Genomic DNA, 24,564 nt, shown 5'->3' with positions numbered 1-24,564 from the left:
ATAATGAAATGTGTGCTTTGTTTCCTAAAAATCCTGTAGATATTAATTCAGATTTTGTGTACTGTGGAGAAAACATAAACTGGCTGAATCCAGAAGCAGCTTATGAGAGCTTTTAGGTGGTGGTCCCCCCCCCCCCTTAGTGAGGGGAATGCAGGCTAGAGACCAAATGTCATCCTTTTATGTCGCTTCTCAACCTTAGGAAGTTTTGCCATACATAAAAACAACAAAACATCTCTCTCTTTTGATGCATTACCATTTTGTTTTATAATATTTTTTTTAAAAAAAACACCCTGATAATGTGACACAATTGTACACTGGCATGACATGTTGATTTCGTCTCCAGAGACTCAATGATAAAAGTGGACCAGTTGCACCGGAAAAGAATTGACATTTGGAGAAATAAAAACATGAGAATTATGTGTCCTGCTGTGAGAGCACTTCATCAGTTTGCAAGTTGCAGACTCTCTGCAGGTATGACTCAATGCAACAAGGAGCTAACTGCACACTGGAAAAGCGAATCTACCTGAAGACATTTATTGTAAGGCTTTGACCTTGTTGCTTTTTGTTGCACTGAACCTTAACTGTTTTCTTCCAATTTCATGGAACTTTTAAAGTATTTTTGCATATTAGAGTTGTCAGTTTGGGCCATTTGTTTGACTTCTGCTGCTGAACTAGTAGCCTTTTAACATACCAGAGTGCTAATGAACAGACTGTCTGTCCCTGCCTGTTCCAGATCCATTACTTGTTTGAAGAAAGCAAGCCAAATTGCAGTATCTGCCAATGGCAAGTTGTTACTGTTTAGCTAAACACCAGTGTTTTTTTTTTTAAAGAGGTACCAGTCCCCCCCCCCCCAATAAAGGACCAGGTTTTAAACTTTTTACTCCCACCCCCAGTTAACTTTAATGGATGTTTTGCTAAAGCAAGAAGTCTCAAGTAATGACTAATGGTGGCTAATGCTCAATTGGATTTTTTTTAAGGTTGCTGGAAAAAAACAGATCAGTTCAAAGATGATAAATCTTACCAGACGAGAGGGCAACTCATGTTCTGGTAATATTTGAATTAACCCAAGTGCCTGTTGCTTACCTCTATTGGGTTGGAATTGCTTTGTATAGCTGGGCATGCACTAAACAAGTCTTTGTGAAAGCCGTCAGTGTGCTCAACCTTGCACCAGCAGCCGTCCCCATTGATCTGCCTTTATGAGAAGTGTTTGTCACTGTAGATAGCTCAGGCAAATTGTTACCTGGGTTGCTTTCCACTAATAAATTACCAAAAAAAGAAGGGGGGGGGAAAAGGAATTTCACATTTCTGAGGAAATGGTGTAAACGGGTGGAATTTTTTTAAAAAAAAATATTTTCACTTTGAATAGTTGATTTCCATGGTATGACTATGCAGTATAGCAGAACATAGATTGAGGTTGGGATTTAATGGCCACTAATCTGAATTTGTGTGAATTATTAGTGGAAAATACTCAAGTATACTTTAGACCTACACTGTGTACTTAATTGGATGAACCTATTGTTTCTGCAATATCGTTTGGTTAAACATTGCACAGTTCTTACCTCATTTCTGTAAATAAGGTTTTGTGACAGTTTTTTGTATTGTGGAAAATTCATAAGGTGGATATTTTGATTTGTAATATTTCTAATTGGTAGATTTAATTGAAAATGAAATAATAATTTATTTTTATATGTTCATGGGAATTTTTTTAAAAAGTCACAAATCACTTTTGTAGATAATTTACTAAAGTAAATCAGTGTGGTTTAATTTGCTTAAACCACTCGTTAATATTCTGTAACAATTTGTACAAATTGTTGCTGTTTTGCTAGATGTAAAATTGCAAGTTTATATAAGATATGTACAAAGCTTTGGTTAATAAATTTTAATATTGTTTATGGTTGTAAACATAACCCAACTTATTTCTTCCAACTGCAGTTTTGTTTTTTAATGATGTGCTTATCATTGGATTGTATTACACACATCGTTATGTGTGTGAATGAGAAGTCATGTTTTAAAGTCGGCATCTGAAGTTCCAGCTTCGCCTGATTTGCTGTATCTGGTAGGAGCCCATGCAGCACACTTAAAAAATGGGAATATTCACTAAATGTTCTATTCTGAACCACAGCTCTCACCAAACTTGACTATTGTGGCTTGAAGTCCCACAACAGCTTGAGGGCACCACGTTGATCATCCCTCCTTGTAGAGATTTTGGACTACAGATTTAGGGTGCTTTTAGGCCATGTTTTACTAATAGGTTTAAGTAATCGGTTCTCACATACTTACTTTTCTTGGGGGAAAAATCCATTGATCTTATAAGCACAAGTTTTAAAGGAAGGCATAAAATGTATTGATTTATTTTTTACTAAGGCACATGACATACTGAAATACTGAGGTACAAAAATACAAGTTACTGCATATGTTGTTTAAAATATCTCCATTTTCGGTAAGCAAAGTTCTTGAGAATGTTCATTCAGCTCTTTGCCATTTTTTTCTTTTGTATGAGTTCAACCAGCAACTTGTATCGAGTCATACATTCTTCCTGCAGGCAGAGAAGCAGAATTGAGATTAAAGGATAGTTCACTTTTGTTAAATGAAAAAGTATGCTAGCAATTTAAAGGGGCATTTTCTGGAAAACTGACAATGGGGAAAATATCCTAAATAGTTCATGTTATGGAATTTCTCAGTGTAAATGTGTCCATAGTGAGACAATTCCATGGGGAAAGTTGCCATACAGAGTGATCCCAGGTCCTTGCAGAGATTTCAAGTCCACTTTTCACAGCTACCGACTCACTGTTTCTACCAACCAACACATTCACACCAATTGTTTTTGCTCCCTTTCTGTGGGCTGTCAAACTATGCAAAAAGTTCTATTTCTATCTAAAAGAAACAACCTTGCTCACATTCATGTGGCATTTTGCATAACCTTAATAAAATAAAATTCACGTTAGTGGATTTTGAAATGTTTCTAACGGACCAACAGGACTTCGTAAAAGCAGCAACTGTTTGGAAAAACAATAAAAGTAACGAATTCCCCCCCAAAAAAGCAAAATGCCAGAAACTAACATTGGGCCTCACTATGTTAACTTCAGGGATGTGGGTGGCACTGTGGGTTAAGCCACAGAGCCTAGGACTTGCCGATCAGAAGGTTGGCGGTTCAAATCCCCGCGACGGGCTCGGTCCCTGCTCCTGCCAACCTACCAGTTCGAAAGCACGTCAAAGTGCAAGTAGATAAATAGGTACTGCTCCGGTGGGAAGGTAGGGAAGGTAAACGCCACTTTCGTGTACTGCCCTGGTTTGCCAGAAGCAGCTTAGTCATGCTGGCCACATGACCCGGAAGCTGTCTGCGGACAAACGCCGGCTCCCTAGGCCGACAGAGTGAGATGAGCGCCACAACCCCAGAGTCGTCCGCGACTGGACCTAACGTCACTGTTTTACCAGTTTAGAAGCAATGCTATACAGAACCAGCCCAAACCTCCAAAAGCCCTGCCTTGAAAGGAGCTGCATGTTAGCAGCTACAGCATTTAGCCATATGCAACACCTCATTCTCAGCAACATAAACTGAAGTGTATTCCCTCCCTCAGATTCAACTTTTGGTAGAATCAAGGAGGCGGCTTCAGCTTTTAGCTAGTGTACCACACCACACCCAACGGCAGAGTGTTTTAACCCTACACGAGAGCATGACCTCACCTTAGTTTTCCCTGGAACACATTTGGCAATCTTGTCCCAGCGTTCTGCTGTTCCCTTTGGATACTGCTGTAAGGCCAGCTCCAAAAGCTTCTGTTGATTCTGAGTCCACAAGTCTTCAGAACTGCGGCATCTCTCTCTTTTTCTGGCCTCCTCGTCGCTATATTCCTCTTGATCTGCAGTGTCAAAGTCCTTCTGGCGCTTCCCCCTACATTTGTCCTCTGCTGCCTCTTTCATCACTGGGGGTGTCACTTCAGGGCCCTTTGGTATTGTTTTCCTCCTGCGGTGTCTGGCTTCAGTCATCGCAGTCTCTTGTTGATCTGCTGTTGCCATATCTATTGGTTCTGGGTCACAACTGTACTTTGACACGTCCTCCTCCAGGTCTTCCTCATCTTTTTCCCGCTGAGTGATTATATGATCTGACAGGTTAACACTGGCCTTGTTGGATTTGGAGTTTTGGGCCAACATTTTCAGCTCTGACAGCCTAACGATACCTGTTGGAAAAAGCATCATTTTCAGCATGATTTAAGCCAGGGAAGGGGAAACTGATCCTATAGTATTCTTATTCTGCAACCGTTACCCCCCCCCCCCAGTAAGTAATTGTTGAGTCAACCCTTGAAAAAAATCTGATACATCTACTCAAAAATCAAGAGTTCATAAAAATAATGAATTTGGGCTTCTGTTTTTATTTCCTCCTTTGTTTCCATGGTAGGCACACCTGAATTAAGCAATCCAGAAATAGCATCAATTAGGTATGATGCTAAAACATCTGGCACTGTTTTCTGGTTCCTTTGTTAACATGCACCTGCTACTGCACAATTTCCACTGGTTTGAAATGAATGAACTGCATTGCCCCTACTGCTAATAGTACCCTTAGTTATTCTGTGTCCTTTGCACTGCTAACCACTGAAGGGTAGAGCCTCATATTATCCACTTAATAAGGGCATATATACAAGTCCCTTTCTGCCTGGATCATTTTATAGAAGAGGCAGCCATTTTATAGAAGAGGCAAGTTTCTTGCGAGTTTCTCAAAGTTATGGAGGAAGGATTGCGAGGTTTCATTCTGCAGATATATCACTCTAACATTATGGCTTGAGTTGAACACTCAACTCCCAGGTCATTGCAGGGATAAGGGATGGGAAGAGAATGCATTGCCATTTCCCAATACCATGAGTCTGGTGGAGCAAGCTAAGACCCTGCATGGCGGCAATGTTATAGCTGGAACAGGAGTTCGTATTCTCTAAAAAAAGTTTGGCCGGGGAGATCTGTCCCAAAATGGGGGTGGGCAGAATGCGGGCAGTGAGGAAAGGCGGATTTGTGGAGGTTCACCTAGTTGCTGCTGGGTGCTGGAAAGAATACTGAACTACTATCTGATTCATCAAGGCACTAATGTTTTTAAGCTTGAATGTACTCCAATCTCACTTAACACAGATTAATTATGCTCTAAGCATCAAGAAACAAATAACAGAAGCACTAGAAACTTACCAGGAGCGCACGTAACTGAATCTTTAATCTGTTTGGTTTTCATGGTGACCTGTTTAGGAAGGAAGAGAGAGCATTTAATTTATAGATATGTTTTGTAAGATGGCTTAAAAGAAGACACCAAAGAAAACTGATCAAGACAAAGAGTCCAGTGAATACCAATAACCAGAACTATTGACGGAGACCAGCTGCACATTTCCATCCCTATTCAGCTATTCTAAAAGCCCAATGTACATGATATATAATTACAATAAATATTTTATTAAATAAACATGGACTCTGGTGTATGTCTTGCAAGCAAAACTGCGAACAATCCTCCCAGATGAGAAGCAGGGTGGGGCAGGATTGTGGACATTGCCCCGAGCTGCTTAAAAGGAAGGATGGGGTATAAGTGTAACAAGTCAGTCAACAAACAACCACAACACACTGGCTCTCTCTATAGGCCAAAGGGCTCCAACTCCAATAAGAAAGGAAAAAGAGGAAGATTCCTTATTTCACCCAGATGATGCTCATAACCTTGCTCTTAAAAAGGGGGACAGCATCATGATTTGCATGAAATTGTATACTGTTTTTCAAAAATACAGGTTAATCAGTGCTCTTTAAGATAAACTCTTATTTAAATAGAAAACAATTAACAGAAAACCGAAGACCAGCAATCAGTTTCTCTTCATGGATCACTTCCCTAGACAATCTCTCCCTCAAATAATACTAATCTAACTATGTTTAACACAGATCTGGGGTCGTTTACACCTCATGGTGACAGAAGTTAAAAGGTAGTGTGTTTCTACTCATGAGCTCAAATTTAGACAGCCCAGTGGCAGTTAATCATTTCCCTATCTTCTCTTTGACATATGGGATGTTTTTATAACTGCACCCCCTTTACCTCACACTGCCAAGCACCACACTAATTAGAAAAGTGTGTTCCTATCTACCCACCTGCCCATTGTTGTTTTGCTGCCTACCTGGGCCTTCTCCATGCAGGCAGCAAATCCCCCATCAATCTGCTATTGCAACCTGAATATAAGAGATTAGTGACTGCAGAGGCAAAGCAGCATCAGTTTACATCCTCTTAGCCAAGCAAATGATATTATTTCATGTGAATGGAACCGGAGAGCTCTTTGCTGCCAGTTGAAAAACTTACAGTGAAATAACCACATGAAAATAAACAACTAGGAGTCTGCTTTTTCACACACACACCAGATTGTTTTCACAATTTTTAGCGTCCTTTAAAAAACTTTAAAAAATAATGACCATGATCCCAAGGCACCTTTCACAAGTGCCTTAGAAGTTTTTGGTGGTAGCTGCTGCCTGTTATGACACCAGGAAAAGATCCCTGAGAGACCCTGGTTCCATACAAATGCCAGGCGTTTTCTGCTCCTGTATTAGATTTGAGCACAATTTTCAGACTCTGGTAAGTCGCGTTGAGAGGGCTCTCAGTGGGATAACAGTAGCCCAATAAATACATATTCAGATGCATGTTTCCAATTCAGGAGTGCTTATTTCTGACTGCATAGGTTCAACCTGTAACAATGCATAAGCTTTAACAGAAGCTCCACGTTCCGTATCCACTACACCACACTGCCTGTGGCCATCCAGATGTGGATGGACTCCAACTCCCATCAGCCCCAGTCAGTATAGCCAGTTGTCAAGGAGCTCATCTTGCTGGGGAAGCCTGAAACAAGTGAGCCATTCGTTAACCAAACCAGGGAGAGCTCAGCCATTGAAGGGTGGGGGGAGTGTGTTTAGGAGGGGTGGGGGAAGAATGTTCAATTATTTCTTCAAGTAGTAAGAGGGCAAGAATGAGAGCCAAAAATCCAACAAGGGGGAAACGGGTCAAAGAACAGATGTGTGGAGGCAGACGTGGGGTGCTGGTACAGGTAACCGGGTCAGCTGGCAGGAACTCTGATTAAAGAGAACTGGAAGGCTTCCCTTTCATAATCGAAACGCTTGACAAAAACAAATCTAATTAATACCACAAGCCCAAACCAGGAAAGTAATTTAATAAATGCTGCATTATCTTTCCACTTACAAATAAAAATGTGATCCCATTATACTGATTGGTTTGAGAGGATTTTTGTTTTTGGTCTGGACTTTGTTTTGAAAGGAGAGGTGAAGCGGCTTAGACGTTACACAGTTGCTTCAAATGTTTAGATTCCTGAGACTATTTCTCACAATCGAGCTGACATGGTAAGTTGTGAGTTGAGGAGATCTAAGCTGACCGGGGGGGGGGGGGGTTCTAATAAAGTGGTTACCTGACTTATTTCACACCAAGGCACTGTAAAACTACTAAAACTAATCATCTTATTAAGATTGGGCAGGATACTTTTTAAAAAAATGCATACAAATTGAGAGAAGGTTCAGGAAAACAAGAAAAAGGGAAAGAAAACACCTCACATGACCGAACAAGGAGAACAGGCTCCAGTGCCACTGATGAAAAATTGTTTTGGAGTAAAATACTACTTCAGAAGCTAGAGAAGCTAATTACTTACTTCTTAAAATCCGAATACACCTCATTTAAAAAATCTAACCAGCTTGGAAAAAGTAGTAGTGCAAAAAAAAAAAAATTGCTCCCCATGCTGAACCTGTGCAATGAATCAGGAAAGGTTCGGGAAAGAAGGAAGGGGTACACAATGCATAGTTCATTTACGGATTTCACTACAGAAGTCGTATGGGGGGGGGGGGGGAAGCACTGTAGCCAACATATTCCCTAATATTCTATTTTTCTATATGCACTACTAGTAGTAACCATTTATTTATTTATTTATTTATCTATAAGCCATAAACAAACAAGCAACAAATCTGGCTCTCAATTTCCTGGCAGCTAACACAAATAGAGAAGAACACAAGCCAACATAATATTCCTCATCCCAATTCACTTCATGTTAACGACCTTTTTTCCTGCAGCCAAACTCAAGACTGACATTGTTCATAAAGACCTTTATATAAATAACACCATATAGTGAACAACATCCTCTTTAACCAGGGCTTTCGTCCCCAGGGGGAACTCACTGGAACTCAGTTCTGGCACCTCTCAGGTGAGCACCATTGCCATGATAAGGGAATAAGGGAGGTATTCATGGAGAATTCGGGACCTCTTTTTCCTAGAAAAACAGCACTGTCTATAACCATTTTGCAGCACAGTGTGTGCAGTTAGATTTTTTCCAATGGTGGACTGTTTAGCCACAAGACTCACCTACCCCCCCCAAAAAAACCACCCATAGTCCAGAAAAGTTTTATTATGTGATCTGCTGTCTGTAAATACAGCCTAAGATGGTGGACAGTGAGAAAAGGCCGTAGCTCAGTGACACAGCATCTGCCTTGCATACAGAAGGTTCAATCCCCAGCATCTGCAGGTAGGGCTGGGAGAGGCCCCCGCCTGAAACCCTGGAGAGGCGCTTCTGGTCAGTAGAATTTAATACAAAGCTAGATGCATCAATGGTCTGGCTCAGTGTGTGTGTGTGTGTACACACACACACACACACACACACACACACACACACACACGTATATGTGTATGTATACACACATACACGTATGTGTATGTATACACACACACACACACACACACACACACACACACACACACATTATTATTATTTTTTAATGTTAAAACCATTAGAACATAGGCTTTTGTTGTCATGGCCAAATGGACAAAGGATAGCCATGACAGCTGAATGAGCTTCTTTACTTCCTCAGAGATCCTTACTTGGAGCTGTTGCCTGGCAACTGCCAACTTCCAGCAGTAGAAAACTGCTTCTATCATGGGCTGAGCAACTTTCGGTGGCTGACCTCCATTTCAGTTCCTTAGAAATTTTTGGTGGTAGCAGCTGCCTGTTATGACATCAGAAAAGGCTACCAGAGAGACCCTGGTTCCATGCAGGCACCTGCATTTTCTGTTCCTGTACTAGATCTGGGCGCAATTTTCAGACTCTTTGCTAAGCCACGTTGAGAGGGTTCTGGGGGCTATAAAGTGGGATAACAGTAGCCCAATAAATAAATATTCAAGTGCACAATATCACCAATTACCAGCCACTGGAGAGGGATCCTTACCACCACTGTGTGCTGCCTGGGAGCTTCCTAAAGTCATCTGGCTGGCCATTGTTTGGGGAGATGTCTAAATTCAATGGACTTTGGTTGTGCTCCAGTAAAGCAATTCTTAGATTATTATAGCTGACTTAACGTAAGCCAGGTGAAAAAAGGAGGGTTGGTTTTATAACTGGGGGGAAGGGCTAAAGCCCAGTGACAGAGCAAGGCATCTCCAGGGAGGCCTGGGACACCCTGCCTGAAATCCTGGACAGCTGCTGCTTATCAGTTTCATAGAAATCATAGAGTTGGAAGGGACATTCAGGGTCATTTAGTCCAACCCCCTGCAATGCAGGAATCTTCCCCACAGCGAACACTGGGTCCGCTCAAACCATCCAAATTTTGCTTAACAGACGCACTGACGCAGTGTGCCACAAGGCTTCAATCATACTGAACAAAACCAACAATATAAAAATAATAATTAAGAGTAATAACAACACTGAACTAGATGGACCAGTGGACTCGTTATAAGGCAGCTTCCTATGTTCCTTCAAAATACCCTTGGTCTTTATCATCCCTGGAAAGACAAAGTGAACTCTGACTACACAGTCACAGATAGGTAGCCGTGTTGTTCTGACTACACAGTCACAAGTCTGCCACAAGGTTAGCAACTACAGTGGTCTGGACACATTTGACAACTGCTCCTTGAAAATCTGGGTTGTATCTTGGGTTGTCTGCAACCTTCATGTTAGGCAGACAGTTCACCATGCCTATTGTATACCCAACTACCCATGTTCTTAATGTTCAAACCACCAACTCTCAGGATCAGTACTAGTTTTTTCATCCTCAACCTCTGAGGAGACACACTTCCTTAAAGAACTTGTTGCCTAGTGAGACACTGTCCCTAGTGGGACAGTGATCAATGCTACACAAAGTGGTACACAAAGTGGTCAGCTTCTTCTCCCAGCAATGGGATAATGTTCTTAATGCCCAGATGTGACAACAGCCAAGTACCATTGATGAGGTTCAACTAATTTTCATGCTCTTTCCCTGATGCCTCTGAACTGAAGAGAATTCAATTTCTTCTCTCCCAGAACAGTACTCAAAAAATATAACTCCTTAAGTCCATTTTTAAAACAAACAACAGTGGATGTTTTGCCTCACAAAGTGCTAAATTTGTCATTTTACACATCACCGTATTATGTGTTGGGATGTAGGTCCATCATTTTATGTGTGTGTGTGTGTGTGTGTGTGTGTGAGAGAGAGAGAGAGAGAGAGAGATCCCAAGCTTAATTAATGGATACCACCTGTCTAAACACTATTAGCTGATCTGCATTTAGGGTTTTTTGAAAGGGGGGGGGGGTTGGCCCAACCAGAAATATTATCTTTACTTAAGTCTCACAAATGTCCTCTTCCAGCAAAGAGGGTTTACTAGAAAGCCTAAAACTGGCATTGTTTTTCTGTTATCGGGTTACAGTAGCTTGAGTCTCTAAGCGCCAGAATCCCCATATAGCTGATCAGTTACAGCTGTTAATTGTGGAGCAGGGGGACCAGCTGACATCTGCTTCTTGCTTAGTTAGTTAATGGTTCACTTCCAGGTCCTAAAAGGATTGCAGCCTCTCTCAAAAGACAATGTTGGACCCCATCTATGTCTGGCTTCTACACTGCCTGTCTTGTTCTGGTTTGTCCATACAATGCAAATTCGAGTGAACTCACATCTGCCACTGATCGACCCAATTCGTGAGCAATCTTTTCCCATCGACCAGGCGTCCCCCCTGGGAACTTAACCATACTTCTTGTCAGTTGGCTAAGGTCCTCTTCCGTCCATTCCGGTGCCTGTAAAACATTTGAAGAACATTCATTACACAAGGAGGGTTTGTCTGTGGCAGGAGGGGGTAGAGACACGGAGCACAAGACTAAAGCAAAGTAATCATGCAAAGGGTGTTCATTGCAAATACAATTATTTTATAGCTTGCTTAATACTTCCTACTCTTGCTTGTTGAATAGAGGAACACATATACCTGGCAGGTCTAGTTTATTTATAATGATTTGGACACACATGCATGCGGGCGCACACAAATTCTACAAATGCAACATGTTTAATAGTGACAGATGCTTTAAGGTATTAACATGACAAAATTGTGCATAAAATCCATATCCCCAGAGAAGTGAATTTAGGAAAGACCCTGGATTTGTGGTTGTGTGTATCACACAATCCAATACACTACTGCACTGTTGCATTTTTAATGGTGTAACAAATCTGCCTAGATTTTTCTCCAAAAAGGAAAGGTGGTCATAGTACCACAGAATTGTAGAACCCAAGGGTCATCTAGTCCAACCCCTCACAATGCAGGAATCTCAGCTAAAGCATCCATGACAGATGGCCATCCAACGTTTGCTTAAACCTCTGGTGGTTAATCTATTGGAAGCACCTGGAATGAATAGCTCCTGAGCACAGCACATTTAGGGGCAAGGTAGCTGTTTCCAGAGAGACCAATACACATGCTCCCTCAATTGCAAACCCAAACTCCAATTTCTTCTTTTTTTAAAATGACAAATCAAGCCCCCAAATCTTGAAGCTGGAGCGCAGGGGCTCTATATAGAGAAGCCTTAACATTCATTCACATGCAAGCAGCTGTTTCCACCTTCCCCTTTTTTTCTCATCAGAAAGGCCATCTGCACCAGGCTTCCTCTGCACTGGCACGGGCAGCAAGCAACAGCTTCCCATTTCTATTTATTTCTAAAAAGAGCCCTTTATGACAAATACCTCCCCCTAATCACCATTTCCGATAATGAACAGGCAGGCACCAAGCAGTTTGCATTACAGAGCCATCAGCACAGAACAACATTCAGAGGTGAATGACCCCAGAGACCATCTCCACAGCTACGGCAAAGCTTCTCCCTGACACTAATCCTGCCTGTCATTCTCCCACTGTGCTCTAACCATGCTGACGTCCGCCTGCTCCACCACAAGCTTAAACGGGGCCCTTCCCTGACTTTTCACTGTCTCCCCCAATCAATGGCTCAAGCGTGCTCTTTTCACCATGTCCAAATGGCAGCTTCACTCCTAATCAGAGTGCCTTGCCCCTGTTTAACAGGCTTCCCAAAGGCTCTGCCATTTGCATTCATTTGCAAAGCAAACTACTTTTATTCACTTTGTCCTGCTATCAAGAATGCTCCCTGAAGCAGATAAATTGGCATAAATATACAGCCTGCCGCTTAAGAAGCAGTAAATAATAGCCAATAGTGGGAAGGATTTTATCAATCATCCCCTGTTTTGTGTCCGTGCATGCCTTTGTTCACCAAATGCTGAAAATCATATCTGTACGACTTTTTGTACAACCATAATAATTCAGGACCGGCTGTGTGGGTGGATGGAGACACAGACACACAGGCGTATATATCAATAAGGATGTACTTTTTTCTGGGGAGGAGGAAAGAAAGAAACACACACACACACACACACACACACACACACACACACGTGTGTGGTGCAGTGGGAAACTAACAGTGCTTTGGATCAGGGAAAGGCAGCTAATTTCCAGTGCAAGTAATAAAGCTTTCAGTTGCACCATGCTCCCCCCCCCCCCCCGGAAAGAGGCACTTATAGATACTTAATGTAAAATTCACTACCCAAGTATCATGTGCTGTTGGCCAGGATCCAAAAAGCCCTTTCAGATGTGTACAATGGCTTATTACGTACTTGGTGGGATTTCGAACATCCCACTGCTCCTGTAGCAATTTGCACTATATCGGGTTTGTGAAGCTGCTATAAGATTTGGCTGGGGGCAAGGAGGGGGGAAGGGGTTGATGCTGTCAGAAAGGGAGACTCTGAAATTCTGCAGGGTCCCTTGAGCTAGGAATGTGGCTCTTGGATCTTGACCTATACCATTACCTGGGGAGTTGGCAGAAAGTATGTCAAGTGTGCTTGTTGCTATTCAGCATTTCTTCAAGCGGAGATAAGTGTTCCGAGAAGTCAGTGTAAAAACAAAAGAACAGGGAGAAACTGTTTTTTCTTTTTCTTTCTATCAAAAGCTTTCAATACCACATAGCCAAACATAAGTCTAATAGTGTGAAAGTCTGCAAAGCTTTTGAACAATCTGAAACGGTGGGGAGATAGTAGGAAATGGAACAATTCCACAAATTGTCTTTCACATAGACGACAATTAAGAACACAAGAGACTAGGCTTTGCAGCCTAGTTTCCTAACACTAATAATTAGCTGCCCATCATTACTTAAAACTTAGTGTATTCAAATGAATGAAAAATTCCCCACTTTGAATTCTTGGCACAAATATTGAGCGGACAAGACTGTTTTTTTGTTAGATTTGCCTTTCCAAGTAAAAACGTTAAGTGACAAGCAGATCCACACTGTTAAAAATAAAGTTAGGTGGTACTATCAGAGGCCAGCATTTGAAGAACAACACATGAAGTCAGGGATAGGAATCCCATGGCTCTCCAGACATTGTTGGACTTCCAACTCCCCAGCCAAGGTCAGCAGTGGTCAACAACTCTTAGAGGGACATAGCTTCCCGTCTCCACCTAAAGTGCTTCTCAACATACTTTGGAATTGCACCAATTTCTCCTCGCAGCTGCTGCTTATCACAGAGTGCAGGATGTCACTTCAGAGGGTCTCTGATTTACAGGGTTTGTACCCAACTGAATTATACGCAGAGCAGATCCACTGAAATCAATGGATCTGCATCAGCCACATTCCTTAGTTCCAGTTCGTCTACTTGAACAGGACTTATTATGGGATACAACCCCTAGAGTGGCTTTTGCGGTATGTGTGAGGACCCTGGGAGGAGATCCCTGCCACAAAAGCCCTGAGCATAAAAGCAGTCCCATGTGCTGAGCTCATAATATTTTAGAGAAAAGCCGTTCTCAGACAAAGTTCAGTCAGTGGCCTTGGGCAGTTCACTCTCTTCCCCCCACCCCAGCTTCTCTCACAAGATTGTGGAGGAGGAGATAAAATGAGAGACAGAGAGATTGCAACTTTCCCTTGAACCCTTTAGATGCAGAGGCGGAGATGCACACATACCCAAAACATTAAACTTCCCGACTTCCTTCCTTACAAACACAAATTCCTTCACTATCTGGAAGATATAATGCCAGGCCTAACTTATATATTACTTCTGAGCCCCAGGGGCTACAATCAACATACCAATAGTTAAGCAAAGCCCTCAATTTAAACTATGAGTTTCCATATTCTGAGAAGAAGGGGGAAAGTTTCTTCCACATCTTCAACATTTCCCCCAAAAGTTAAATCATTTCATTTAAGCCAACACTGCTAAATGGACTAGTCTGGCTATTTAGTGGGCTATGAATGGCTTAGGCTAAAAGATCACATTTGAATCAGGGGGCAGGAGATCTTTTAAAAGTCTATGGACAAAAGAAACATGTTTATTAGAATGCTGCAGAAAGTATTAAGTAGAACCTTGACAGCTACGATTTAGCTATGACTGAACTGGCATAATAAACATCTACAGCACTGACAACAGGAATATAAGGAAGGGCTGTAGAGAATCTGCTTTGCAAGTCTGGGGTTCAACCTTGGGCTTTTCTAGGTAGGGAACCCTCTTTCTTTAATTATGGAGAATAATTGCAAATCAGTGTAGATGGAACAACGATGCTGACTCGTTATAAAGCAGCAGCTTCTATGTTCCTAGAAACACCTTTAAAAGATCTGAAGAATTCGTTCTCAAGTGAGCCGCTGAATTTTGTATATTTGAATTGACATTCAAGTAAACTTGTTCATATCTTGCTTTGATCATTTCTTACCAAAATAAATTCAGAAATAAAGAAAGCTTGTCTTTTATTTTAATCGCTAAAAGAACAGGCCTCCATAACCCTGGAAGAATACACATCCACCTTCAATATACATAAACATGTACACACTCATGCGGGTACACACAGACACACAGGCTTTTATTTTGTTCTTCTTAAGGTTTGGTGAATTTACAGCTCTTCCACAACAGTAAACGGTGTCTTTAAGATAACCCCCTGTGACTCCACTGCTATAAGCAGCTAGGAGGGTGGCAACACTGTGAATTTATTCTCCCTGTACTGCTCTGGAGCCAGAGTCAGATGAATGTGTAAGCATAAGCCTTTGCCACTTAAAACCATGTTTGTCCAATATTACTGAAACACTGGGCCAAAACTCATCTCTACAGTAGAGTGATGGAAGATGCCACATGGTGAGGGGACAGCTGTTGTGTCTACACAAGCATTCAGATTTTACATCAGAAAGACAGTGCTTTGGGATTAGCTCTCCACACTGAACACAACACACACAAAAGAAGGGGGAGGCAAACAGAGACACGAGGAACCGTTTTTAACACAAAAATTAAAAACAGATTACTTTCACAGCTATAAATATTCATATCGGCTGGTCAAATAACATTTTAAAGAAATTTACTGAATGAGATTTTTTTCATACTGAATATAAGCTTTTAGCAGTTAACTGGGGTTTTTTTTTTTTGGTGCTGTGCTCCCTGCTCCTATGGTTGCTCTAAATCCCTTTTAAATACCATACACACACATTTCAAATATTCCAAGAAAACAGCAAATATGTTTTAAAATTTCACACACTGCCCTCTTATAACCTGTCATTTACTAACAGGTTTACAACTGGGGGCAGCTGTAGTACAGCTGCATTTTAATAGAGAGGAAAGCACTCTTGTTCCTGCGGTAACAATTTACAATAAAATAATAATAATTACACCACCATTTATTTATCCACACAGACATTTACATTCCACCTTTCTACTGTATACCTGCCAGTTTATTTTTGCTCCTTCCTGTACAGTCTTCCCCTACCTGGTGCTCTTCAGATGTTTTGGACTCCTGTGTTGCTTGGAGCTGATGGGAGTTGTAGTTCAAAGCAGCTACAGCCAGGTGAGATCATATTCCTGACCATTCTAACTGTTCAAGCAGAGGCCATTGGAGGAGCCAAGAGCTTGGTGACCCCTGCTCTACGCCTTGTGCTAAGCTCCCCCCACCCAAAAAAAAAAAAAAAATTCAAGATTATTGCTCCTTAATCCTGGTGCCCACATAGCTTTCAGCTTTCTACAACCCTGATTTTGCCTTCTTCATCCCTATGTGGGGCACATTGCCTCCTGTCTGTGGGCTTCGTATGAGCTCTGCCTTCAACCAGATATTCTGCTTCTGCTGATAGGAAACATTTCTTGCATGGCCACTGCTTTCAATTGTTTAAAAAAGTCTCTAGCCCCACTAGAAAGAAAGTTATGAAGCAAAATGTGTGGGCACCGGTCCTAGTCATTTCTGTGAAATGAGTGAGGCTGACAGCTGAAATCACTGACAGGTTCACAAAGGAGTGAAGTCAGAGTTGTGACTTGATAAGTGATTGATTGGAGACCAGTCAAGAGGAATTCCTGGAGCCCTAAAGTACTATTTCCCACTACCCTTTAAGGCAGTCCCCCCCCCAAAAAAAACTCTGTCTTTCCCCCCTCTAGTCCTTAGAATCTCTGTAGTTTGCCCTTCCTTTTTCCCTAGTAACCAGGACACATCTTTCCAGTACAGTGCTACCTCGGTTTACAAACTTAATTCATCCCAGAAGTCCGTTCTTATACCAAAGCATTCTTAAACCAAGGCATGCTTTCCCTACTGAGGCCTCCCGCAGCTGGTGCCCTTCCACCATTCATCTTCCATATGTCTTCCGAGGCAAAGTTCGCTAACTGGAACACCTACTTCCTGTTTTGCGGAGTTTGTTCACCCAATAGTTCATTAACAGGGCTGTTTGTACACTGAGGTACCACTGTAGTGGGCTTGTCTGAGATCAGGTAGTCCCTAGAAGTTATTCTATGCGAGTACTACTGTACAATGATTGTGGGTGGATGTGAAAATAATCTCTCCTTCCCCCAAAAGGCAAATGTGAAAAATTTGCAAAGAGTCTTAGGGACATCTGCTGGTGTGCAGGAACTAAAGAACAAACACTCATAAGAATTCACTGTATAGTTAATTTACAGTTCAATGGACTACATGGAAGTCTCTGTGTTTAAAGGGATAGCCTATGTTTTGGTTTAGGCTTAGCACTGGGGTGGGGTGGGGAGACAAGGTTCTTGTGACTTTAACAATTGTATGGGAAGCAGAAATTCATCAGGTTAAGACTTTTTTTAGTATGGAAATACAATTATGGGGAAAGCTTCACAATGACTGTACAAGCTCCACTGGGATTCCAGAAATGAACTATTTTAATAAAATAAAATGTTTATTATGAAAACCCCACCACCAGGATTATCCCAAACTAAGAAACATAGGAGGTCCAAAATTGATACAAAATTCAAAAAATAAAAAGTTTGATTGATTTTTAAAATAAAATCCCCAATCAAAATAAGCTGCTAAACTTCACTTTGCTACTGTTTAAAAACCATCCACTCTGCTGACAGATGGTGCAGTGCATGGTTTTATTTACACTGCAGGCAGACGAATAAAATCCAGGAGGCCGAATGAGTAAGAGACCAAAGGAGGAAGGAGGCACAGGGCTATAATTGAGATTTCATAAGGAATCGTTTAGATGTTTTTAATACACTGGAAATATACATTAGAGAGTGTACTATTGTATATACACTTCTAACACGAGACAATAGTATCAAAGGGTGCAGAATGATACCGGGATTAGCAGTGTTGCCAAAACAGGAAAGACACCTGGAATCTGTCTTGGTGTTTAACCTTGGAAAAAGACAGGCATCCACAGTGCCTGGGCCTTCTTCCCATTTAAGCAGCGATAATAAAGCCCACTTCACAATGGCATTATGAGGAGGTTTGCTTGACTTGACAGGATGACCACCAGCAACAATCCAAGGGAGGCCTTGCGGGCGGGGGGGGGTGGGACCAGGCCAGGCATAGCTTATGTCTGCTGCTAAGCATGCCCTCAGGGGCAATTAGCCAGAAGCTGTGTGTTCAGATGAAAACAGCAGCCTCTGTACAAGTTGCTTTGGGGCAGACTTCCTCCTACACTTTGAAAAAAGGAAAGGGAAAAGCCAGCAGCTCTGCCTTGGACCCAATTCTCCAGAGCCAAACGATGATTCCCCTGAATGCAGGCAAAACCAAATCACCAGGTTGGGGAAGTTCCTTCCCCCAAAGCAGCCAGCAACTTCAGCAGATGTCTCCAAAGACATTTCCAAAGCCACTGATCTATGTTTAAACTTCTGCAGGAGATTTTAAAGAAAATGGTATTGTACCCCCCCCCCCCAAATGATCAAGTTCAGTGTTTTGGTTTTTATTCTGTTTGAGATTTGGAGGTGCCTTTTGCTTTGGGGGGGGGACACCTTAAAAGAACATGCAGCAAGTACATACTTAAAAATAGTAGTTCTAAATCCCATTCGATGCAGCATTCAGGATATTCAGTAGAAGAACAAAGTAATTCTAGCATATAGCTACTGCACAGAAGTGAAACCAACAACTGCCACCTAATGCTCCCAATAGTTCCTCTGAATACACTAGCAGAGGTGTACACAGGCATATTTTGAGAAGACAGAGCCAAATTTCAGGTGCACAGGTGTGTGTGTGTGTGTGTGTGTGTATGAAGCTCATCTAAACATTGATGGGTTGTGCAAGAAGTGATGTCGCCAACTCTACTGCCTCCCAGAAATTGCCTTGTGGGCAACCTGAGTTTTCCCAATAAAAACCTGAGATAGGAGACACTTTTATTGAAAATATTACTGTATGCACAGATTTAGTGCTGTTTGGTGCAATCGCGCTCTGTAACAGCACTGGAGAGTGTGTGAGAGGCAGGGAGACAGACAATCACAAAAAGAACACAGAAACAGACAGATGCTATACTAATAACATACATTCACAGACACACGGAGACCTACAATTAATGCAAGCTCAGTCAAATGCTACTAAGGCCAGAATGAGAGATGGGCATAATGCTCTAGGCAGGCACAGACAACAGTCAGAGTAATGCAAGGATTGGAACAAGGGAAGATTGCACAAGCAAAACACAACCACCAACTTCTCCAAACTCTTTCAAATGCTGCTGATCTTAAGAGTGTTAACAAGCAAAGGGCAGCGAAAAAACAGAATGCTTTCCCAATATGTTACTCTTCAGTATCCCTCCCCCAAAGCATGGTGATTGGAGAGTTCTGGGAAGTCATTCCCTGATGTGAAGTCAGAGCCGTCACTCACAAAACTACACCCCACTTTTTCTCCCTCCCCTCCCCGCTATTTTCCTTTTATGGAATGATTGCAGGAAGTTTTAGAAAAATGCATTGAGTGGGGCTTACAGCAGCAAACCACCCACTAAAGCAGGTCCAAGGATTTGGGAGCAGTCTGCTTTGGGTTCAACCACTTGCAGATCAGTTGCTGAGGTTCAGACATGACCCAAATACCTCCGAAGCAGCTCGCTTTGCCTTGGAACTCATGTTTTATCCAAAGAAGATGCACAGGGCTATCAGGAAGAAACTACAAGCAACAGCAGATCTGAGTCTTCAAATCTAAGTTGCTACCAAATGCCTGTTAGCCTTTGGGGGGGGGGGTCCCCAAGCGGGAGAATAGGTAATATAGCCCTCCTCCACCAATTTCTTTCTGCCTGTCCATCTACACAGCAGAAAAGTGATTCGAATGAAGCTGAAAGTGCTGCAGGAAAGGAGAGGAGGAAAGGGTCCAGGAGCCTCTTCCTTCTACTGCATTTCCACGTAAAAATCACCCCACCAATCCTTTTTACCAGATTTCTTGTGATTTCTTGTGCCTGCTCTGGTTGCATGAGATTCTGCCCCCTGGACCTGAACAGGCAATCCAGCAGCCTAGTGTCATTTCATATATTCTTTGGTGTTGTGAAGTACGTACTTCACAGGGAGCGTGTACACGGCGTTGTGCAAATGTACACAGACAAGATCAAGCCCATGCCTTCTTCATACAGGTCCGCTTGCCAAAGAGGCAGGTAATCATTGCTACTTGACAGGTATACCTGCATGGGTTTGATGTTTTCAGTGCACGTTTTGAAGGTGTGCACTAAAGCAGCTTAGATCTCTACCTAACCTTCCCATGCCCCTCCCAGTTCGCCACTGGCCCAGCAATCCTTTATTAGGCAGCGTGGATCAAAGGCTGCGCTCAGCAATCCCTGCCGGTCCTGGCTATGTATAGCATCTTTCACTGACACAGATGTTATACCTGCCCTCCCCTGAAAGGTACAATTTAGCAAGCATTTTTTAATATACAAATTTGCAAGTACTAGAACAAAACTGGCTAATAACGTGACAGGATCTGCATGAAAAACCCACCCCATTCTTTCTTTTTAAAAGAAGCAGTGGGAAAAGAGGAAGAGAGAATATGAATATGAATCCCAAACAAGTAATAAGCAATGGATTACGACAGCATAAAGAACTCATCCAGCTCTAGTGAGATGGAGAATTATTGCTTTCTCTGTCACTCAAGCTACTTTCCAGCTATCCACAACCTTATCCCAATCTAACCAGGCAGCCTAAACTGCCTGTGACATTGCGGCAAAAAAATCTCCCATTTAGTCATGTTTGATCTAGATTGGTACAACAAACATGATTGATGTGAATACAGTTTCTATGAAGAAAATCCTGCTTCTTTTTAATCTATTAAAGCAGGCATTGCAGTCACATTTTTTTTTACTTTGAGGCTATTATTAATTAGGCCAATTAAGTACATATCAATTCTGACATTCCTATCTCCTGAGTATCCCCACCAGGTCTCAAGACAGAGCGTAATTAAGACGCTTATTTCTGAGCCATGCTGTTTCTGAATACTTTACAATGTTGGCCAGATTAATTTATAGTAGTTGTTTTCAATTATGTAGAATAAGCCTATTACAGCATTTTCGTCAATGGTAACTGTTTATAATGTTGATAATCATTGCCCTTGTAATATTATCCAGATCTATAGTGTGTCCACAATTATATTTGCACTGGTCCAATTTTATACGCATACTTTATTTAGTCCTGGCTCATTCTCAGTATTTGCTGCAGTCCTGAGACAAAACTAATTTCCAAAAAACCCCCCACAAAAAACCTAAGGCCAGATTCCCTTGGCAACTCATTCGTCTTGTTTTTAAACCTCATCCAAGTCAGCTACAATTGATATGCATGTGGCAGATGACAAAAAGGCTATCAGTAGGAAGAACCAGAACATATATAGATTTATTAGGATCACAAAGAAAGCCCAGTTGTGCAAATTATTAACCAGGCAAGTCTTTGCTATGCTAAATTAGTCACCCCTGTTTACCATTTTCATATTCTCAGAATTGCAGAGGACATTACACACTAGCTAGCAAGCAACAAAATTATACCTTGGTATTTATTTCACAAACCCTCATTTTTCATCTACGGTGAAGATGCTTATTATAGCAAGAATGAAAAAAAATATGGTTAAATTCAGATACGGTTCTAGAAGAATAAAGTATTATTTTCAGATTCATTTAAAACGTAACTCACTGATTTCTGATCTAGTAACTGCTATTTTAAATTACTCTGTCATAATTTATTCTAAATGGAAACGAATAATAAAAAAGAGAGTAAAAGGTAGCAATATAAAGATCTATGCAGAGCCACAGCACACATACCAAAGCACGGATACAAAAATCTACATGTCCTATTGGAAACATTTATGAACTCGAGGTGCTACTTTTTTTAAAAAGATGAAACAATCTTCAAAATTGTTTCACAAGTTTAACATGTTAGTGCTCGGATGCAGTTCAAAAGCCCAAACCAGCCAATGTTAATGTATTACGGTCACCACTTAAAAAAAGAAGCAAATGCTCTGAAATGATTCATACTAACTAGCTACTGTTTGAAAGTCCTAGGAATCCAGACACGGATGACATGGTTTCACACAGTGAGGATTTTATAGCAGGACTTGGTGTCATGGAGTCATCTGCCTGCACCTGGCATTTAAGGAAGAAGGCGGGGGTGGGGGGAGAGACTGGACATATCAAGGGGCAAGAGGGGTCAGAAAAACCCATTTTCCCTTTGTTTGGCTTCTGCTGATTGGCTGCAGCAGTTTTCAGCAGAAAGCATGAAGGAAAGGCGAGAGAGAACAGACAAATCACGGATTAGAAATGTCCCCATATGAAATAACGGAAAGCACCAGTTCGTTATATGAATGCTCACCTAGTGAACAATTTCCTGCGAACACATTGAGTTTGGAGAGTGGGACCTGCGTGTATAGTACCACCATCTAAGCTCATAAACCTCTAAGCTACTGAGGTGCCTTCAAGCTTTCATCCTGGGACTTGGGAAGCCACCAGCAGATTGCTGCTGGATGCAAGAGCCGGCCTCTTTCCTTGCACAAACTTAGTTTCTAGGTAGCCTAACATACTGAGCATGCCATAAGGTTCAGCTTACATTAGCCTGGCATTATCGATGGATCTTCAATATATTCTGATCTCGACCAAAAACAGTAAAAAATAAAATAAAAAATGACCTCACTTATATCTTGTGCTTCACATGGCCTGTCAGTTGTTCAGCACAAAACAATTATATTCATCGCTGTCTCCCTCTCCTCCAATAGACCATACCAGGCACACCTCACCCCATCACCATTTTAGCCTGGCTATGTCCATCAAAGAAATAGTAGTTCAGCTTGGACTTAACTATTCTTTAGCTCCTTTTGCATTAAAATGCTAAATGTAAGCAGCTCCCTTTCCCCTGTGCCGTGAAAATGCTTTACATAGCTAGAAGAAGAATTGGAATAATGTATGGGTGTTAGGGCTGGGTTCTAGTATGAGCACAGAGCCATAAAAGTGGTTTCAGTGCTTCAAGTCACAAGAAATCCTTTGGGAGCCAAATTTACTGTGGAAAAATTCAAAATATAAGCAGCTTTTGAAGTGGCTATTATTTAGTGCTAACAGTACGTTTTTCATACAATAGTGGCTAGAGCAATGTTATTTTCTTCACTTTCAAAACATTAAAGGAATACATTGAAAATATCTATTTGTTTAGAGCCAAAGCTATCTCCTTGGCGATCTTGCGATTTTTCTTCACCGATGGGGCCCTTCATATCCCATCAGCGTTGAAAGTCTTCAAGGCCAAGGTGATTCCGACAATTGCTTATGCCATCTCAATCTGGGGGACTTTTGCCAACCTATCTCACCTGGAGGTCATTCAAAATCAGTTTTTAAAAGGGATATTGAAACTGCCCAACTGTGTAAGTAATACAGCGTTACGCATGGAACTCAATATTGTATCCCTGGAAAATGCTCTGTGGAAGCACATACTTTGTCACTGGTTAACTCTATGGCACAATCTCCCAAACTTGTACTTGATACAATGTATGTGGAGAGATGATTTCCAGAGCCCATGGGTAAAAAATTTACAGCTGAAAATAACGGCAATGGGAATCTCCCCATCCAAATTACTAGAGCAGGACATAGTCCCAGCTAAAAGAACAGTAACCTGTAAGCTAGAGGAGATGGACTTGCAGCAGAAAATGATCTTGGGCAATGGTACCTGCTCACCTCTAAATCTTGGTTTATTACCCCTCTTAAGGCTCCCAAACTATTTGAATTCCCTAACTTCCTCAGCTCATAGATATGCCTTTGTAAAGGCAAGATTCAACACCTTCCCATCGAACGTGCTGAGAAACAGATTCTCCAATGGACAGATATCACTCTTATGTGATTGTAATAGTGGGGCACCGGAATCGTTGCACCACATAATCTTTGACTGTGCTTTTCACTTACCGGCCAGGAGCAAGTTTCTTGCTCAACATCTTAAGAGAATTGCCGATGATACGATTGAAGCCAAACTGAGATATCTACTAACTGATGATGACCCCCTAAAATCACTCATGGTTGCCAGATTCCTGATCAGCGTCCTATCCCTAAAGAAGAGAAACGGTCTCCTGTGTGATTCAGATAATCCCTTTAAACCATGACCCATGTTTTAGGTGATATCACCATTGTTTTAAACCATGATCTATGTTTTAGGCGATATCCCCATTGATATCCCTGATATTTATTGTAATGTATGATGGTGGTTTCTGTTTTTGTATGATGGTGGTTTTTGTTTCTGTTTTGCTTCGATTATTGTTTGTCTTTTGTAAGTTTTGGCGATTTTAAATTTGGAGGTTTAAGTATAATATGTTGGTATGGGAAACTGTCGTGTAACGGGCCAATGGCCGTAATAAAGATCAATCAATCAATCAATCAATCAATCAATCTATTTGTTTATAGATTGGAGTGTATGCTGTATTTTGCAAACAACAACAATGTAGAGAGATGTCTCCTATTGTTCTGCAAATCATAAATTCCTGATACGGCACCAAGTGCTCAAGTGGAAAGAAAGCATCACAATTAGAAATAGTTCATAAATACTCAAGTCCATTTTAAGGAAAAGAAATTAAAAGACAATTTTTAATTGAAAGGCCAATATAATTGGTAGCACTTAGC

The 24,564-nt window shown here is 41.5% G+C and overlaps 2 protein-coding genes across 12 annotated transcripts in view; one reads left to right on the top strand and one right to left on the bottom strand.

Moving 5' to 3' along the window:
- Nucleotides 1-1,890, top strand: part of MLLT10 (MLLT10 histone lysine methyltransferase DOT1L cofactor) — a 117,495-nt gene extending 115,605 nt beyond the window's left edge. For all 7 annotated transcript variants that reach the window (XM_028749764.2, XM_028749765.2, XM_077936852.1 and 4 more), the window contains one exon: nt 344-1,890. In XM_028749764.2, coding sequence (XP_028605597.1) covers nt 344-388 — 45 coding nt within the window. In that variant the 3' untranslated portion in view covers nt 389-1,890. The remainder of the gene's footprint in view (nt 1-343) is intronic.
- Nucleotides 1,891-2,320: 430 nt separating this feature from the next.
- DNAJC1 (DnaJ heat shock protein family (Hsp40) member C1) overlaps nt 2,321-24,564 on the bottom strand; it is a 115,151-nt gene continuing 92,907 nt past the window's right edge. For all 5 annotated transcript variants that reach the window (XM_028749773.2, XM_028749775.2, XM_028749771.2 and 2 more), the window contains 4 exons: nt 10,903-11,022; nt 5,167-5,215; nt 3,685-4,175; nt 2,321-2,536 (listed from right to left, as the gene is read on the bottom strand). In XM_028749773.2, coding sequence (XP_028605606.2) covers nt 2,468-2,536; nt 3,685-4,175; nt 5,167-5,215; nt 10,903-11,022 — 729 coding nt within the window. In that variant the 3' untranslated portion in view covers nt 2,321-2,467. The remainder of the gene's footprint in view (nt 2,537-3,684; nt 4,176-5,166; nt 5,216-10,902; nt 11,023-24,564) is intronic.

Source organism: Podarcis muralis, chromosome 12 (assembly GCF_964188315.1).
Source record: "Podarcis muralis chromosome 12, rPodMur119.hap1.1, whole genome shotgun sequence".
In the NCBI taxonomy this organism is placed as follows: Eukaryota; Metazoa; Chordata; class Lepidosauria; order Squamata; family Lacertidae; genus Podarcis; species Podarcis muralis.
Note: the sequence above shows the minus strand (reverse complement) of the source record. Positions and strands in the feature narration are given on the sequence as shown.